At 43.3% G+C, this 20,279-nt stretch overlaps 1 protein-coding gene across 7 annotated transcripts in view; it reads right to left on the bottom strand.

Annotated features, from left to right (window-relative positions):
- The window catches only part of SMARCAL1 (SWI/SNF related, matrix associated, actin dependent regulator of chromatin, subfamily a like 1), a 34,379-nt gene extending 24,998 nt beyond the window's left edge, over positions 1–9,381 (bottom strand). For 2 of the 7 annotated variants that reach the window (XM_048952919.1, XM_048952924.1), the window contains exons 1-8: positions 9,251–9,381; positions 7,747–8,687; positions 7,051–7,101; positions 6,476–6,547; positions 5,123–5,383; positions 4,198–4,248; positions 1,419–1,602; positions 189–339 (exon numbers count right to left, since the gene is read on the bottom strand). In XM_048952919.1, the coding sequence (XP_048808876.1) occupies positions 189–339; positions 1,419–1,602; positions 4,198–4,248; positions 5,123–5,383; positions 6,476–6,547; positions 7,051–7,101; positions 7,747–8,617 (1,641 nt within the window). In that variant the 5' untranslated portion in view covers positions 8,618–8,687; positions 9,251–9,381. Of the gene's footprint in view, positions 1–188; positions 340–1,418; positions 1,603–4,197; positions 4,249–5,122; positions 5,384–6,475; positions 6,548–7,050; positions 7,102–7,746; positions 8,688–8,779; positions 8,990–9,059; positions 9,137–9,206 lie in introns of those variants that run through there. The other 5 variants (XM_048952925.1, XM_048952926.1, XM_048952920.1 and 2 more) reach the window with 4 other exon arrangements.
- Positions 9,382–20,279: the final 10,898 nt, after the last annotated feature.

The following is a 20,279-nucleotide window of genomic DNA, read 5'->3' as shown; positions in this document are numbered from 1 at the left end:
CATACGGTCAGTGCAAATGTCAAGCAATTTCTCTGCTCTTTAAAAAAGTACAAGTTTTACTTCCTTCACCTTAAACTACATATGTTTAAAATAAAATAAAATAAAATAACTTGTCCTGATCGTTAACACAGAATAACCATCACACATGCCCTCTACTGGCCATCCACATGATCAGAAACTCACAGTACCTCTGCCCACGTGAACCTCACAGAAGAGGGAGTCACCACCAGCAAGGGCCATTCCTTTCGGTAGTAGGCAGCGATGCAGATTGCCTGAACAGTCTTGCCCAAGCCCATGTCATCCGCAAGAAGTAAACGGCCATTTCTTAAAACTGCAAAACTGGGGAAAACAGAGAGGGGAAATATGAGAGTCAAGAAGTGGTCCCGTTTCTTTCCTTTCTCAAGCCCTGCCTCTTTCCTGGTAGCCAGGATGAGTACAACTCATCTGTCTACATCAGATGAGGAGGGTTCTGTAGAACTGAGAAGTGAAAAAATTAAATCCTTCTGCAGATCATGGATGACACCATACAGTGAGTATCAGCTGCAGTAGCTGCACAGTATCTGATGAACTACAGATGTCTTTGCAGATTAAGCCTACAAGGTGTATCTCATGAAGTGACCTGAGCTTTTTATTTCAGTAAACCTATATGTTCTCCATTAGTCTTAACACAATTGAGCAGCTCACAACAATCTTCTCTCAAAGCTTAAATGGTTCAGCCAAGTGACCCTGGATGGTTACTCAGAGACACTGATTTAATACATGGAGCAGACTCAAGATCTTACAGTTATTTAAAGAGCACATTCCATACCATTATTCATGTTCTGTCTTAAGAGTTCATTCCTATTGGGCTAAGAAAATACTATTTATAGCATGATCACCTAAGTAGCAGTAACTATGGGCTTTCCTGGATTGCATCTCAAATTCAACAACTGAATGCTATATATGGCAGAAATAGGGCCACGTGAAAGTTTCCCATTAGCCATTTTATGCCTTTCATCGTCAGGTTTCCATTTCCTGGCACTTACTGTGTGCATTACTATTTTAATACAAACAAACAACAGAGATGCACTGGGTTAGGAAAAGATGACCATACAAAAGCATCATATGACAATCAGGCATATGTTGAATCATGGGATAGAGATGAGAAATTTAGCACGTGAACAATGCTATTTTTCCTCCTGACTAATGATGAAGAATTCTAGCTGGAAACAAATAAGTGTGTCATTCAAAACACAACACACAGGCACACAAAAATCAAACAAAACAAACCAGGCAAAACATCCAAGAGTCCACAATATCACAACACAAGACTATGGAGAAACATTAAGTTCTCCCCATGAAAGAGAATGAGGCCTGTACACTGATCTATTGAACTGTAGGCAAGGATTAGATCTCAACAGCACGCAAAAAGGACCTACTTCACACCTTCCCTCTGAAAAGGCATGAGGCTTGTCACAATTTCAGAGTCCACTACTGAAAGGTCAGCATCAGGAAAATCCATCTTCTGTGATGTAGAATTCTGTATTTGAGCAGCAAAGGCTTGTATGACTGTCCCAGGAAGTGGCTCCACTTCTACAGACACAAGGTTCTGGAACACTTTCACTGCAAAGAACAGAGCAGTTAATTATCAGAAAGGGAAACATACACACATTAAGGACACCAGGGTAACATCCCTTGACCTCAACAACAACATTATCTCCTACCTTTAGGCAGCTCAAGAAAGTACTGCATCACACACTCGTGTCAGCCTGGCCTCTTCTCTGAAATCTATTTCAGCAGCAGATGATGAATCACATTCCCTCCCCTCATATTTAGACTTGATTATAAAAAACTGGAAGTCTGATGCCATCATTCAGAGATGATTGCTACTAATACAGCTGGAGCTGGATTATTCACATTGAGGGCAGCTTAGGGCACACTTTACTCAGAAATGAAAGTATGGATTGGAACAAAAGAGCTCTTGAAGTCTAGAAGGCAGAAGCATCTTGGGATTCTGCGTTAAATATCTCTCAGGTCTCCACCAGCCAAGTGCATGGATCGGGAGTTACATGAGACAATTACCTAAAGGTCATACATTCTCAGCTTTGAAAACTCACTTCTCCTCCTGTTACCTAAATTCACACCAGTTTGGTTCTTTCTGAAATGTAGATAATCTCCCATTCTCCCACACTTGGATAATTCACAGAATCAGAACTTACTCTTGTACTCAGAAAACCATCCCTCAGGGGCATGACACCAACAGCAGCTCCTTACTCAGCTGGTGCACTCTGCCTTCTACCAAGACAGAAGTTCTGTAGTCCACAAGCTGCTACCTGAATCCCTCAGCACTACTGATGTTTGACTTAAGGCCTCTTTCTGCTTCTCTATCCCACCCAAAAAAAAAAACCAAAAAAATAAACCTCTTCTTAATCCAACAATAAGTTTATAAGAAAATAGCAGTTTAAAACATGATTGCAAGGTCCCTGCTCACAATGATTAGTAATCAGTCTCTGACCACTGATAGAAACAAAAGGCACCTCTGCAGATGAACACAAACACTCATGCACAGATCCTTTATGGCAAGAAGAGTAGTTGGTTTGTATACAAAGTCAGAAAGATATGAAACAACTGTTTGCAAAAATGACCAGAGCTGTGCACACTGAAATAAATACTCATGACACCAGCAGTAAATGCACCTCCAGAACTCAGCTGAAATTAGAATGCCCATCTCCAAGAGGTAAGCAGCAGAATGGATCTCTGTCATATGAAGGGGAAAAGCAATTCAAAGAAATATACATATGAAAAGATTTCCATTTGTGGTTGGGCTTTGGCCAAACTTTTTAAACTCTCCAGTTCAATTCGTACTTCAACAGCAAGAACTCTCTCCACTCGAAGTACAGCACAAGCTTGTTATTACACTCACAGACTGGGCTATGTGTTAGCATAATTGCTACAATTTGCTCACTGATAATTCTGTACTGTTGTTCGTTACATGAGCTGGAAGAATGATTAAGACATATCTGCCACCAGCATGACTCATCCAACAGACACATTTTACTGAAATGACCTTTATATAAAGGTGACTGAGCAACTAGGAAAAGAGACATTAACCTCTACAAACAGTTCCAAACTAACAGATAGCACAGTTGGAAATGGCAACCAGCTTTTTATTTTTTTTTTCTTCCCCTGACGTAGCTAAATTAACAGGCACAAACCTAATGCTGCTCCTCTGAAAGGCACGTGCTACAAGAAGCCTCAAATGCCCTCACTAATTACTCCTTGCAAGAACATCTAAAGAATTTTTTGTGGTTTGGTGTTGGTTCTTTTTTTTTTTTTTTTTTTCAGTTTAATTTTGCTTTCCTTAAATCTGTGGGATTCTGAATTAACGTCATGTGTACAACTGCCAGCAAGCATAGTGACAGGCTGGGAGATGATGCATTTACTCAGACTGCTCTTACTACAGGATGAGCCTTTAGCAGATACAAAAGACCCTTTTAAAAAGCAGTGTGGGCTCATCAGCTCCCACTGAATCCAGAGCCTCTGAGCATCACCATTCTGGAGTTTCATAATAGTCACCACCAAGATACACTCGCTTCTTTCACAGCCTGCCATTGCTACAAGGCCTTATCACTGGAAGTAGAACAGCCTGGTAAGCTTTGCTCTGCACTCTCTTCTAAGTAAGAGGTGACTGTGGAATTTTATGAATTGATGCATGCAGAAAAAGGAGCAAAACTTCACAGGCAGGCTGGCGCTGCAGATTATAGAAATACACCTAAAGACAGTCCGTAAGACTGTCTGTAAGGACACTTGGTAGCCACCATGCCTACCTGTTCAAAGCTTTCAAGACAGAAGATAGTAATCCATTTTCCTGCAGTTCCTTAGTTCAAGTATAGCTGCTGTACCTTATAAGCAGTAGCAATTTTATAATAGTTAATATAGGTCCTCTAAGAAGTCACACAAATTCAGCATAGAACCTTACAAGAACAAGCCAGTGTGAGTAACACATATTTATACAGTTTTGAGTCTGGGTAAACAGTATAAGTGTCTGACAAAGCAGGAAGACGCTTGCTTCATGGTTCATTAGCCACTCATTTCATCAAAATGAGAAGGCTCACTCCAAGAAATGAAGCTACAATTCACTTACCGCCCCAGAAAACAGCCCTAGACAAAAAGGAAATTAAAAAAAAAAAAAAAAAAAAAAAAAGGACAGCTACTCACTCAGTTTGGGATAGTCCTCCAGTAAGAAATTCCACTTTCTGGTCTTCATATCTGCAGCAGTTAAAAAAAACAAAAAAAAAAAAAAACAAGAAAACACTACTATAACTTTCTTAAGCCTGAATTCTCTACACATAAGAATGTGGTTATATCCATATATATTCATTTCAAAACAGATTTAACAGAATTCCTACCCTGTCCAGCCACCAATTTTCCTCCCTTTGTTTTCATGTTAAACAAACAGTTTGAAGAAAGTTAGAAGCACAGACACTCTGAAAAGTAACATGAAGTCCTGACTTGTCTGGCAATTCTACACCCAATTTGCATGTGCCTACAACCTCCAGGGAAGACAGAGAATCCAGAATCAGTAAGACAGAGTGAGCCAGGTAGAGCTCTGCCCAAAAAGCCAGAGCTGCAGCATTTGCTCTCCATGCTGTCACTGACCTGCTGTGACACTGCACAAGCCACCTTACCACACTGCACCTCATTCCCACGTAACTGGTGGGAAAACTAGCGTGTACCTTTGAAATCTAAGTGCCAACAATAGAAGTGCTCTACAACTCCACTTGCCTCAAAAATTTTCAGTAAAGCTGCAAGTAAACACAGTCTGCTCAGACAGTTGCAGCCAGTTGACAATAAGAACTTAAGTGTGGCCTCTGTACTGGCAAACTGCTGTCGCATCCCACCTTGAGAGTAAATATAATGCCAAGTGCTGAAATATCATCTTGACTAATAGGCTCTGAAGAGATTCTCTGGCACTGTGCAGGGCACAGATACAACTCTATACCAGAACTAAGCTCTCAAAATCCTTACCAAAGCACATCCTCTCACACTATTTCAAAGACTGATGCCCTCACACGCTCTCTCTCCTCCATATCATTCACAGCACTTCAAAAGCAGTCCCAGTAACATTAAAATAGAGACTCACCATAATTTCTGGAATTCATCTGTTTGAACACTCCAACCACTTCTGCAGAATACCCAATATCAACCTCAAACCGAGAGCGAGAGATCAGCACACACTTCCCTTTGACGTGGGCTGAGGGTTTCTTCCAGCTCTTGCACATGTTCAAGAGGGATACCATATCAACCCCACTGCTGCTGAAATGAGGGCCTGATGACAACTCTACTGCATTTTCTCCTTCCAGTGGTGCCAGAATCACGGAGGAAAGTTGACTTGCTGCTTCCACTAGAAAGAAAAACATGAAATACTAAGGAAAGACTGGAGAATGCTGGTAAGCTACTTTGGGAAAGGAAAGCACAAGAGGATGTGAAGATGTCTGGCTTGCTTGTCATTTAAAGGGGACAAAGATTCCTTAATTTAACTTTGAGGGACAAGGAATAGAGAACAGTAGAATACAGCAGGGTCAGGGCAAACACGCAAGAGTACAGGAGTCAGGGCTCACTCAGAACTGCTATGGCGTTAGGCTCCTGCTGTCAACAACCCCAAAACATGGCTCACCTGGCCAGGCCAGGCCAGCCAACCTACAGAAACACATTCAGAAGCAAACTGCACACAGCCCTAGCATTTTCACATAAAATGATGCAGAGAGGCATGGTGATCAACAGTATGTGCCTGGGAAGATTGGAAGGTATTTCTGCAAGTAGCAAAGGAGAAAGATCTAAAAATTTGTGCCTCTCTATTCACATGAACATCTGAGCAATCTCATCAAGGAGAAATGCTCAGTAAGCATAATACTGTAGGAAGGAATCTCATACAAAACCATAGACCATCATTGTTACAAGACCATCACCCTTTATTCTAACACAGCTTGCAGTTAGGCTTGTACTTCTGCACAGCCAGGTGGGCTCCTTTCTTACAGTTTGCAGCAACCACCTGCGTCACGATGCTAGGGCATGGGGAGAGACAAGATATATTTTTGCCAGTTGAAGACCATGACTAACAACACTAGTGTGTGTTACGTTTTTCCCTTCTGCCTCTTTGTCAATCTATATCCACATGGCTGTCTTTATCATTACAGCTGAAGTTACAGTTTAAGGAGAAAAACAAACCCTGACATGACACAATTTCCAAAAATCATTCTCTTTATTTGCAAGTTCCTTGGTGCAGAGACTCCACTCTCATCTGTACTCAGTACACTTCAAGCAAACCAGCAGCACTTAAATAATGAATGTGTGTGGCAACCCACATGGGAAGCTAGAATACCAGTACTCAACTGTGGGTTTTTCAAAGTGCTCAACACAGGCCTAATTCTGTTCCCACTGAAATCAATAATGATTTATCACTGGCTTCAAGACAACGTACTTCTGAAAAGCTTACCTGACTCGCTTGCCTCTCTGTCATCTCTCAATCTTTGCAGAAAATGACAGTAGAGAAAAAGATAAAACCATCCTTGGTATGTAAAAAAAAAAAAAAAAAAAAAGGCAAATTCATTTTCAGCCTCACTCAGAGCTTTAGAAAATTTAGACTTTTTCCTTTTCTGATACCCAAAATTAATAGGAAAAATAGCAAAAAAATTAAAAATAAAAAAAAAAATTGAAAAAGAACATACTTCAACAGATCTAGAAATCAAGTATTAGCCAATAGAGTCAGCTGTCAACACAGACTCCACTATAATCAGGCTTGTTGACTCCTAAGCAATTCAGCAACTGCAGAGAAGGTTAAACCTAAGCTAGGCATTTAGATTACATCAAAAATCATACTTCTAACATACTACAACATGTCAAAAAATAATATCTGCTAAAAGCCTAAAAGGTGGGCATTATGTTTGAGTATCACCATCTTTTTTCATTACTCCAGACAACAGCAAAGTAAAATCACAATCAGAGAAAGGTTATGGTGGTGATCTTCAGACTTAAGAGCCTTTCTTATAATTCAACAGTCCATTTACTTACTGAAACTGCTGTAATCTTCTAGGCTGAAATTCCATTTTTTCATAGTAGGATCTAAAATTAGGCAGAATATGAGTTATTTGAGGTAGAAAAAAGTGGTGCTGTAAAACGTTTATGCCAGACAATACAGAATCATTCTACACATGAAAATTTCTCAACAGACATCTGAAAAACAGCATGCCCAGGCTTACAGCTACATGGCACCAAATAAGGCCACAGGGCACATTAATGCTAAGGCAAGGAGAATGCAGCAGTCATTCACAGGGAGCAACATCTGTGGGAAACAAAAAGAGAATATAACAAAGGCATAGAGAAAAGATTAGCAAGTAGAGAACTCCACTACTCTCAATAACCCAGTTAATACTCAGCCCACTGACTCTGAAGTGGCCTATTTTCCCATACTAATTCATTAATAACTTCCTTCATTTCCAAAACACAGACCAGCTACCAACACTAAACTTCTTTGAGCAGCTCATAAAACTTTTGATTTCTTGGCTAAATCCAAACTCAAGATTTTATGCTCAAAATATCTTTTCAGTTCCAGCCTTGACTTTTCCAGTGCCCCATTAATACCATACCATATATTTGATCCCAACACTAGATGCCCTGCTAAAAACATAATGCTACTCCAGTTTCAGCACATATTGAAACTGCAATCAAAACACAGAACAGAGAAAACAGCAACGAATCAATTCTTACCATATTTTCTGGTTGGTATCTTCTTAAACAAAGCAATAAGTTCAGCATTATACCCTACTTCAACCTGGAAACGGTCTTCCCCATATTTCACACATTTTCCTTTTGTGACAGGATTTGCTTTCTTGCACGAGGCAGCTTTGATAGAGTCTGCAACAGCAGGGCTGGTCAGCTTCTGCATCTTACCACTGCTTGGAAAGGCACCACTTCCCCCCTGTCTTTCTGTTTCTGGTCTGTTTATATTTATCACCATTTCTGAAGAACTCAGAGTGGTGCTGCTTGGTGATGAAGCATATTTTATGGCAGATTTGCTCTGACTTTGTAAATCTTTAATACCTTCAGAGTTCCTGTTACCAGTTAAATTAGGGTGAGATGCTTCTGTAGGGTTTTTGAAAGCTGGGTAACACTTGGGCCGCTGGAATGTACCAGGATTAATTAAAGCTTGTTGTCCATATTGTCCATCTGAGTAATGTTGATGGGAATAACTCGGAGAATTTGGGATCGACGTAGGGAACTGCTTAATGCCACTTGCTTGTTTTGAGTCCTCTGAACAATTCTTTTGTTGCTCTCCCTGTGAACCAGCCATCTGTTGGCTTGCAGTGTAATTATTATAATCTTTCTGAAGATAGCTCTTCTGCTCCGCAGGAGTGTCTGGATTCTGCTGGGGCAGGCTAATGAACCTGACATGATTGTTATCTTGCTTCAAGCTTCCTCGATTGTCTGGATTCTGTTCTTCTACCTGAGGCCCAGTGATCCCCAGTTGCCCACCTTGCTGGGCTGCTAGCCTCTCTGCTCTCCTAGCCAAAGCTTTTTGGCGGTTCTCTTCAATTCTTCTCTTTTGCTCCTCTGTAAGGCCAGATGACATCTTCACCATTTCAAACAAACCTGAGTCAGTACATCAGTATTTCATCTCAGAGGCACCTGCTCTTTGATAGGAGGCCAGTCTGAAAAAGAAAGCAGCAGAAGTTCCAACTTTGTCCCAGGCAAGCTTAATGTACTGACAACTCATTGCTATCAGTGACTGGTTTCTAACAACCTTTCAGTCCTCAGGCATCTCCCAGCACACAGCAGGCACACACTCAGCTGCAGAAGGGAGTGTCAGCTCCTCCCTTGAGCAGGGTCCTCTTGTTGCTGTGTTTGTGAAGAGCTCACTGAAAGCGAGCAGCAGGCCCCCACCACACCTCCTCGGCCTCTCTTCTGAGAGGCTGCCCACCTCCTCCAGTGCTCAGAGATGGACTTAACTAACTGTACAAAGTCAGGCCCTCTTCCCATCCCCACCCCCCTCCCCCAGCTGATGTTCCATCTCTGCCCCAAACCTGCAGGATAAGGAACTCCCCGACCTCTTCAGGGCCCGGAAGCCACCCCACACCCAAAACACTTCCCACTCGCCAGGCTCCCCGCTGCCCACAAAGGCCCAGCACCCTACCACAGACCGCAGCTCCCCCACCCCCGCTGCAACGTACGGGCTTAGCCCTGACCGGCCCTCCACGAACGCCCGCACACCCACCAGCGGGCAGAGGCCAGCACCAACGCCTCAGGGCGCGCTGCCGCGCAGACTACATCTCCCATCGGCGCCCGCCGTGCCGCCCAATGGCGCCACACTGCCAGAGGCGCGCGGCACGCTGGGAAATTGAGTCTTCCCCGCGCGGCGCCATCTTTGAGCCGCTAAGGGAATCTGGGTGGGAGGGGTCAGAGGCAGAGTCAGCTGTGCTGCGTTGTGCTCCTGATCACGTGCGGGGTGTGCGACCTCCGTTGCAAGCTACGGGCTGATGTTTTGTCCCCTGGTGCACCAAGACGTTTTGGTGCAGAGTTAAAAACACTAGTAATGCATTTGAAAAAGCGATACTGCCTTCATAATAATGTAATTATTCACATTTTTATTAAGGTTCAGAATAGAAGCGTTTCCATGGGTTTTAATTATGCATATCAAGTTGTCCTTCCTGGACAGCCAGGATTTCTTTCTATGTTGCCAGGTGGGGGGGGGGGGGGAGGGAAGGCAAGGAAACAGCCCTGGGAAACACGGTTCCCCCATCCGTATCTCATGCTGTTACTGTCCTGTCCAGTGGCAGCTCTGGAGCCATCTGCTCCATCTCGAAATGCCATTTTCTCTCACACACCCCTCAGCTGGGGATGCAGCAACCAGCTGGTTGTTTTGCAGTTTATTTATTCATCCTCTCTGCTAGTTAATTAAAAAATGTTATCCTTAAATTGCTTCCTGATTAAGCAGCGGTAACTGTCATTAGTCAGGAGCTCGTCAGCCTGAGAAAAAAAAAGGCAGGCAGTGAGATCAAGGTGTGACCTGACACACAGCCATGTGAGTGCCCTTACTCACTATGTGCGTGCACAGATTCTCCCAAACATACAATTTAAAAAGCAAACAAAAAAACCCCACCACACAGCAAAAATGAGACTGAGGAGATCTGGGTCCAGAGTTTGGTCCCAGCTTCTCTTAGGAAGTAGAAAGAAAAAAGTTGAAAAGACAGCAGAGCAGGGTGTGCAAGGAAAGGAGGCTCACCCTATGTTTTCTCACATCCTTTCTGTTTACTCTTTTTATGCCCCTGCAAACCAGCAGACTCCCACTGAGGGAGGAATGGATACGACATCTTTATTTTTTCTTTCTTTTTACACTTCTAACTGACCAAATCTAGACCAAATCCTGGTACCATAAAGCAGTAAGAGAGAGAACATGCAGAGCATAATCCTGAAAGTATTCCCAGCCAACTCCCTCCCAAGCAGCTCGAGGTCTCTGCTGTTGGGTCCTTATGCTTGGGAGATTTAGGGGAAAAAAAAAGACTTGGGAAAAGTGGAAAAAAGCCCCTGAGGATGGAACCTGGCTCACAGAAAACAACTAGAGAGCATTGTTTTGCAGAGGGAAGAATTGCTCTTGGGTCCCATGATCAGGCAGAGACACAGACAGACGTTGAAGCATTTGCTCCATATGGCACAACTTCAGCAAGGCACAAAGAACAGACCAACCGTGCAGAGAACAGACCTACAAAGCAAGAGGCCATTTGTGAGCAGTTTGCTGGTAGCACTCCAGGTGTCCTTTCAGTCAGAACATGCTTCCAGCAGTGGCTTGGACTCACTCTCCACAAACCAAGTCAGAGTGCAGAGATGCAGTAAGAAAATCCTGGGAGGGCTGCTGGGTCAGCACACCCCAGTTGATATCTCATGTTGAATGTGTTCACTTCTCCTCTTTTCCAACACACTCTCATGGTTCTCTGCATGGGTTGAGCTGTACAACTACATCTCACAGTCTCTATGGATCTTGGTGAACTACATGCCGAGTCACTGTGTGCATCACAACCATCCAGGAGATGATTGGAAACGCAAACCTCAGCCCACACTCATGGCCCTTGGATGCTCCACCTTCTCAGAGGCATTTGGAAGCCCACACAAGTTCAGCAACACCATTTCCAGTGCTCAAACATGCTAGTCTTCAACCATATGGAGAGAACCTTAGTTGCTCTCTTTAAAATAAATTCCATGCTCGTGATCATTTCAGCTCCTTCCCAGTTAAAACCTGGCAAGTTTTAGTTTTTTTATCCTGGACTAGGGATATTCAGGTCAGTTCTTCAGAGAAGATGTCAGGGGAGGAGAAGCAGAGAAAAGCCTGTGGATATGCAGAAGGGGGGTGGGGGTGGGGGGGCGGAGAGGGAGGTGTTTGTTTGTTTGTTTTTGTGGTTGGAAAAAACAATTTCAATATGCTTTTAGTGTCTAATGTGAATACTTTCTACAGTACCTGTCCTCCAAGAGCTGAGGGGATGTGTTTGGGATGCTCAGTGGGATCTGAGCTTTCTAATGGAGCACCAGAGCCCCAGATTAAGAGTTCAAGAGAGTGTTTGTCCTGTTCTTGGGTTTTGGACTGGACTTGCGTGTGGTAGTTGACCTCACATCCCCCATTTCTGATTCTCTGTGGGTTTCTATTGTTAGACAGCCATTGATTCCCTCTGCTTTCTCTTTGCCACTGCACATCACGGACCGTGGCTGACCCACTGGACAGCCCAGCTGTTACCACAAGTAGACTCTGAATAAGGTCTTTTCCCTGAGCATCTCTGTAGCATACAAGTTCAAATTTGGAGTTTGCTAAATCCAGTTGCATCAACACTGATGAAAGAAGATCTCCAGGGCCTTTTGTATGAGATTTTCTAGAATTTAAGGGTTGTTCCCCTCCTCTGATTGACAGCTTAGTGAAGACCACTTCTTTTTCCCTACTCCTTGTCCACTGGGTGCAAGGAAAATTAGTTGCCCTCACTCTTTTGAAGCAGCCTCTTTTATCTACACAGCTTGTTCTTCCCTGGCACACTGAAGCCTTCCTGCTCATGTTTATAGTACAACCCCACCAACAGATTGCAGGGTCTCTTTTCTGCCTTATGTCCTTCTTGGCTGGATTCCCCTCCACAGCTCCAGTACAGAGCAATGGTCTGCACAGCACATGGCCTCCGCTTTGCTGCCAGGCCACCGCCACACTCACAGGGCTGCTGCATGGCTGAGCTGGCTCTTCATCTTTTATACAATGCAGCCTAAGTGTGGGGAACAGTTTATTGGCATCTGAAGGAAAGATTTAAAAGAAAAAAAAAAAGGGGGGGGAGGGGAAGGGGAAGGAAGAAAGATCTGCATTAAGATGCAAACAGTGATTCCAAAGCTTCTGTATTGCCAGCATTTAACACAACAGGAGGTGTGATCCCGCTCCAGGAGGCACAGGCAATGTGGTCTCTTCGAAGTCCTGTAGTGTGCTTGAGCTCAGGCCAGAGCACGTCCCTCTGCTCTATACAACTGCTTTTTTTTTTCTTTTTTTCTTTTCTTTCCCCCTTTATTTATTTGTTTTCTTTGTTTTTCTCCAGATGCTGAACAGAGCTTTATCATGATGAAACATGGCTGAACTGGCAGAAGGGTACAAAGAGAGAAGGGGACAACCATGTGCACACAAAGAATTTAATTGCATAAGCTTTGTTTCCTCAGAAAACCAGGCTAAAGAAACAAAAGTTGCATTTCCAGTTCTTTTCTGGAGCTTAAATTACTGGCCTGGTTTTTGAGCTCAGAATAAATAGCTAATCCTAGTGCCGCAGTATTGATATGAAGCCAGCTTTTGAGATCCTGTTTGTTAAAACTAACCACAGTTCTCTGCCTTTTCTCTTCCAGGTGCACAAGATACACAGAGATACTAAGAAATCCTCTAAGCAGGAGCATCAAAGGTGATGATGGTAAATAATTAACCATCAATCTAATGTTAGCAGTCTTTTGCCCTTGCACAGGAGCAGCATCACTCCTTTAAAGATCTCAAAGCACACTTCAGATCAAGAGGTGTTGGCAAAGAGGTAGCGGACTTCTCTGAGACGCAAAGTCTGGTCTCAAGGGGGCTTCCAAGACACAGACCCAGGATTGTGGCATGCCAGAGACTTTCCTAAGAGTCCCAATCTTACACTAGATTCTGGTACAGCTGTTTGTCCTAATCTGCTGTGTCTTAGGCCACTACTGCTTTACTGAGGAATGTAGGCTCAGGGCAATCCTCTGCCTCGATCTTTACTTAACCAAGTATGCAGGAAGGTTGTTCTCATCTTAGAAATCTCCACGAAGGCAGAGCATGGAGAGTGAGCCAGAATCTGGCCTTGCCAAGCAGCACAATTAAGCACACAGTTAACTTGAAGTGTGCATGCTAACGTTTGTTATTAAGATTCCTCTCTCAACAGAGATGGTTTTCCTTTATGTTGGGAGTCTCATCTGCTACAGTGGGAAGTCGCAGGGTGATTTGTTTGCTACATTTTGTGTAGCAGCCAGATCTAAAAAACACTTGCTGTCAGCTGTAGTATTTTGCTACTAGCTTGTCTCAGTGACTTCCACTGGGCTACTTGGGACAGCAGTTGCCCCACTCTTGGAGTTTCAGGGCAGCGTGCTCACAAGACGCTGCTGCAGTCACTGCCTGAGTGGAGCTATGCAACTCTCATTATAAATAGCAAGGGTTGTGGGCAATGGGAATGCATGTGCCTGTATTTATGGAGGTATTTCCCCATTTTGATCGCAGTAAAACTCGTGATAGCTAGATCCTAAGAAACAGCTACAAAGGTTCTGCTTAAAAGTGTGTGACTACAGAAAGCAGATGCTCATCAAGTTAAATAAGGAATTTAATTAGCCGGCATTTTATCTTGTTTTCAGCAATATGATGACAAATCACATCTTAATAAAATAACATTAGGGAGCAGCACAATTCCAGTGCTTCAGGAAATGAGAAGCAGTATAAGTTATAGGCCTGTTCCCACCAAAGAATGCATTCTCATTCAGAAATCTGACATGATGTTAAAAGGATAATGTTTTAGCAAAATGGTCCTCTGGCATTTAGAAAGATCTACAGCCACTTCCAGCTTTAAAAGGCTGAAAGTAGAGTGATAGGGGAGAAAAAAGTGGCATGAAGAACACAAGGGACTGGTAGGCAATTAATTTTTTTTTTTTTTTTTTCAATCCTCCACTGTCAAACACACACAGGGTTCTTTACAGATGAATAAAAGGAGTTGTTCTTTCCCCCATGGGACTATAACTAAACATAGACATGGTGCACTGTGCAATAAGTAGCAGTTTTAATGTTTGTTGTGTTGTCAGATATGTCCACATTCAATTACAAACTCCCATTTGATCTAGGAAATTGGTTTTGTGTAACATTATGATCACAAGTCTCACTTTCAGAAAGGTTCCTGAAGGATTTTCAGAAGGTTCACTCAGGTCACAGCTTGAAGGCTGCAGAAGTTTGTCTCAACTCAGGTGTAACTTCTGGGACTCAACAAAGTAGCATGTTTTAGAATATTTCTGTCCAGTAAAAAGGATTATTAAAATACAAGAAAAAAAAATCATTGCTTTAACAAGAGTTATAGCAATTAAAGATGATGATATTTCATTTCATTATACAAGAATACAGGAGCCACATGTCCCATTCAGCATGGCTGTCTATTGATTCCTTTCTTCTGTCTACCAGCAAGCAGATTCATGTTTTAAGTGATAATTCATGGGATTAGTACTTAATTGTCCATCATAAAATGCACTGTTTGATCCTGAGTGATATCTCGAGGCAGTAGATTTCACTTGCTGATTGTATGCTGTAACGACACTTATTCTCAGTGGTCCATTTGACATTTTCCATCTTTCAGATTCACAGGCTGCTCCATAGCACTGGTAACAGAAAGGGAGTATAAGAGTTGTCTGGTTAGATCTTGTCATGCAAGAATGCACACATACACAGTACACACATTAGTGCATATATAAATACATGCATGTATGTATTTGCTGAGAGGACTGTTTAATGATTTCATAATTTTAATCTGTTAACCTGAAATTATATTGCTCTTACTGAGAACAGGAATCCTTCAGAGAATATCAAATTGAGTTCTTCTGATAGTAACTTGGCCTGCCTTTGGGTTAAGTAAGTGAGGGCTGGAAGCTCTGGGTCCCAGACAGCCATTCATTGATGCATGTGAAATGAGTTTATGATTCTTTATGTACTTCCTACAAAAACAGATGTACATGCTGCAAAATTCACCTTTGCCATTTTAGATCCTCACTAAAATTTACTGGAGGGATGATGGTGAAGCTCTGCTCATTGCTGTTTGGCAGCGTTGAATCAAACCACAGTGTAAAAGTATGGGTTGGGAGCAGATCTCCTCCTTTAACAGGCATCAACTTTCTTTTAAAAGGATCTTGCAGGACACAAATTTGAAACTGAATGTAGAAGGGTGAGGTTTTCCCTTCTTTCCATCAGTGGAAAAATTTTTGAAATGTATTGACCTAGAAAATCCAAGCTTGGGAGCACAGCTGGGTTTTCAGCAAGTCTTTTGCTTCTCCTATTGTCCATCTGGATTAATTGTAACACAAAGAAATGAAGCGTTCCCTCTGAGGTCAAGTAAAGTTTGGAAATAGCCATCATTTCCATGCAGTTTTGTCAGGGGTGGATGGTACTGCTTTGAAAATGGTACTTGCCAGACATGCAGGGCTCAGGCCTGCAAATGATGGTGCAGCTGATTTTTTCATTTGCAGAATTAGATCCTAAGTCGTCCTGGAGCAAATTGTGAGGCAATGCATGAATCTAATCAAGATGCTGACACTGCATCATGGCACAATATCATGTGGATAGAATTTGAGGCTAAAAGCAATGACATTCATGTCTAGTGACATCTAATACATCATATGGTTGTAAAGTGACAAGCAAGACCTGGAGGACAAAGATTCACCCCACCCCACCCCCCCCGCCAAAATGCCCCACCAATATTTTCTAGTCCACGGGCAAGTTAAAGATCAGGCTTTGAAAATCATTGGAGGGAGCCTAATCTTGAGCTCTTAATAGCTGGTAGTTCCCTCTGCATTAGCAGATACTGTTGGGTTTTATTTATGGTCATGGCACCATGTGGTATTAATGATCCCCATGGATGCAGCCATCTTTTTTTATAGATTTTCCAAACTTTTACTAGTTCTTAATTGGTGCACAGTAATATAAAAAATTGAGTGTATTCCTACAGGGCAGTCATACTTCAGACAAGAACTGACTATTTGTGAACAGCATAAAGAACAAGCAGGAGAAACATTTTCTGTTGTCCCTGTTTCATCCCTGATTTCAGCAACAAAGCTGATACATTGCTATGTACTGATCCCACTACCTGGGATTTGTCCAGACTGAAAACTTATTAGTGCTCATTTGAGAGAAGGGAGAGAGAGAGAACACAGCCTGTATAAATCAGATTAAAGTATTGACAACTCCTAGGCAGTGCTCATTCCAGGAACAAGCTCAATATGTGTTAATGCCACTGCTATGAAAAAAGTCTATCTGGAATGCATGCCACTTTGCAAACATCTGGCGGGTCATGAGTTCCTGGGGTTAGTTCCTAGAAGAGAAAACAGCTTTTCTGGAAAAGCCAAATACTTTGGACGAAAATCATCTGAATGATTTAACAGGTGAGAGACTTAACAGTGACTGGACTTTGCTTTGCCTGTAGTTGATGGTCCAAACCCATCTTGGTGTGAAGAACTGTAGATATTTTTACAACTGCTACAGACTACATGAAAAAAATCAGGGTTTTACCACAGGCAAGGTACACAAAGGACTCCACTGCATGCCACGATTAGACTCAGCTGGCACATTCAGCAGGAAGGGCATGGTTAAATGCAAGCCTAGAAGAACAAACTTCTGTTTCTCCTCTCAGTATGATTGCTAGACGTCAGAACCACGAAATATTAATAGTCAGTGTATGTTAAGTGTCCCCCTCTCTGCCTGATCCACAGATGACTTGCATCTGCCTCTGCTTTCATCCACGGAGCTCAGCTCAAGCTGTGGACCCTGTTGCTTTTTGTTTGGGAGACTTCAGTGCACTCAGCAGCACAGCAGCTTTGCCACTGGTGTTTAGTCTGGGCTTGTTAGATGGCATCAGCTTTGTGATTCCCACCCTGGCATCTTGCATCAGCACTGAAAAACTCCTTGTTTTTTTTTTTTTTTCATTTGATACATCAGTTTACTTTTCCACAAAGCAGTGTAACATGACCAGAGCAGCAATAGATAGTAAAGTGGTAGGAAAGAGAGGGGAGAGCTTCAATTCAAAGTGGAGAGATCTTCTGTGGCTCTACCAGGATCACATCCCCTTTCCCCTTCTCTCCTTCACAAACACACTCACAGACACATGCACACACAGGGAGTTGAGCAGTGGCAGATGGGAAAAGGAAATAAATATAAGTGTCAGGAGGATGAACTGGCTTGCACTTGGTCTCCTCTCATATCTCTGCATATGTTTACTGGTATGTAAAGATCACAAGACCAAGGGACTTAGTGCTGACCCAGAAAATGTATACCTCTTAAAATAAAAATAAATAAAAAAATAAAAACATAGGAAAAGGGTGATTCTGGAAGAGGGAAAAAAAAGGGGGGGGATATTGGTTTTTGTTTCTATGCACATAAGGACTTGAGATTTCATTGCTACAGCAGTTTCGTGAGAGTGCATATTGCCAATGATACTGCTGGAGCAGCTCAGCCTGACAAAAGACAGCAGGTGGGAGGTTTCTGCTGCTGAGATCACTCATAGTTTTGACCTTTGTCTACCTAAAGAATGGCACGTCCAAGGACATCAGAGCTAAACAGGGATGAACTCAGCAGCAGTCTCAACATGCGAGACCCAGAGTCATGGTGAGTCCCAGACAGGAGAGACTGTATTTCCCTCTGTGAGCTTCCCTGATATCACACACCCAAACCAGAACAGAGGGAGGTGGATGTATTTCAGGAGCCATCTGAGCTGGTACTGCTGTGGTTTTCCAGTTTTCCAACAAGCTCTGTGCCCAGAGGAAAATCCTGAGCAGGGAACCCGAGCAGAGGCAAGGCAATGGCTGGGAGAAAGGGAAATAATAGCCACTATTTCCTCCAGTGGGGCCACAACACGCTGAAATGCTGTTCTCTTCTCCTTCAGGGCAGGTGGGGAGATGCCAGTGTCACCTGTGGGCTGCTGGGACTCCTGGCCTCCATGCATGGCAGGAAGCCTTGCCCAAGACCACAGGCAAGTGCAAGCATGGGGTGACATTCAAATTTAGCCTTGTCTTCTGTGTGGAAACCTTCTCTTTTAGAACATGCTGGAAACAATTTTTCCTATGGCACTCTCTATCCCCCAGGGCATCCTTTCCTCCTTCTCATTGCTAGTTTCTACACAAATGCAGGATCTTTGGTGCTTAGTCACTCTACCATTCCTGCTGTTTATTTCCTCTGACGGGCGTAATTCTCCACTCGGGAGGCCTTTGCGAGTTGCTGCAAAGGAGCCCTGGGCCGTTGACATCCCATTTCCAGGGGGCAATAAACAGCAGCAGTCAAACTTCCATGTAACAAAGATTGTATGGTTATTCAGCCATAAAGAGAAGGAAGAAAAACAGATATGCATTATGTGTGTTTATTTGCACATCACGCAAAGATGTGCAAATTGCTCTCATAGGCGAGCCTTCCCATAACGTAAAATAGGTCCCTATGTAGCACTTTGCAGCTGACTCTGATGAGGGCTTTTTCATTTCTGTGCCTCAGTTTCTCTGTAGAAATGGCTGTAGGCCTTCCCACCTAGCTTAAGTGTTTGCAGGGCCAGATGGTTGTTCATGTCCTTATGCATGGTCAGGATGGCAGGGATGTAAGTTATGTGGTGACATAGGCAGGGATGTGTTTCATAGGGTTATGACTTGTGTTTTCCCCCTCATTAATGAGAGCAAGTGTTTGCTTGAGAGGAAGACCTAGAGAAACAACATTAATGTTAAGGGCTGGTATTGGAATCAGCCTATTACCACAGTGACGAGGATAAAAAGACATCAACAGACAGAGCTAAAGCTGGTTAGGAAGGAAAAGTCCCTTCAGCAGCAGGGAAATGCTGCCTGCAAGCCGATGCTGGCTCAGAAGCCACTTTTGAGGGACTGTGAATTCCTCAGTCCTTTGAGGCCAACGTGTTAACAGCATAACCCAACAACCAAAGAGGATTTCCAGCCCATCAGCAGGGTCAGTTCAGCCCACTGGGAGACCCAGTGCTCAGCACCTACCTAGAGGTGTTCTGCTAGCATCCATCCCTAAAACGCTCCCCCTGCCATGAAGTGTGATTATAAAACTCCTTAACTACATAAACTTTATTTTAAACCAATTAATTATCTCAGCAAGAATATGCATATGGTTTTGAAATCTCCCTTTAATTAACACTAAGTCCATTAGGAAGTGGTAAATCTGGGCCATCACTTGGAGGTAACAGTCTCTCACCTGACATGCTCCCGCAGCCCTGGCAATGTCCCCATGGGGACCCAGCTCCTTTTTGAATGCTCTGCCTGGTCCACGTGCAAGGCCCTAAACCTCCTTTCACAACGAGGTTTCCATGCTGTTGTGCTGTCGGGGTCCCTCCTTAGAAGTGCAAGGGTCAAAACATCAACTCCTGTTTTCACTGGTGTAAATCCTTTAACTTTCCCCACACACTGCTCTTGCTTTTCTTCCTGCTTTCATCTCCAGCAGCACTCCATCTCTGACACCCCTGCCTTTAAATCCACACGATCCCCTTATCCCTATCTTATCTCTTCCTGATGGAGTCCTCAGTACTTTTATCACCAGACATTGCACTTGTCCTTTGTGCAAAGGTGTGAGGAGAAATCACTGGGAAGAATGATACCTGCCAGTGAAACCATCGCACACTTATTAGCAATGGTTCCAAGCTTCCCTGCCAGAATTTATCATGTGTATTGGAGCATATTGAGGGAAGGGGAGAGAGCATCTCGACAGGTTTGCCCTGTACTCAGTACCTGGCACTTCCAAGCATATCTGGAAACCTACTGACTGCTCCTGCTGGGAAAACGATGTGAAACTGCTGTGTGTGGTGGGTACTTGTCAGCACAGGGAGTAATGAGGGTGTCCTCCTCTGAGATTCTCCACTGTGTGTCTTTCTCTGACCTCCAGTGTAGCCTCCCTTCTCAAGACCCTCAGTATGCGATGGGCACTTAGGAGAGACCTAAAATGGCCCTCATGTCTGAATATTTTCTTCTGCCCTCACAGAAACTCATCTCCTGTTGAT

The sequence above is a fragment of the Lagopus muta genome, chromosome 8 (assembly GCF_023343835.1).
Source record: "Lagopus muta isolate bLagMut1 chromosome 8, bLagMut1 primary, whole genome shotgun sequence".
Classification (NCBI taxonomy): Eukaryota; Metazoa; Chordata; class Aves; order Galliformes; family Phasianidae; genus Lagopus; species Lagopus muta.
Note: the sequence above shows the minus strand (reverse complement) of the source record. Positions and strands in the feature narration are given on the sequence as shown.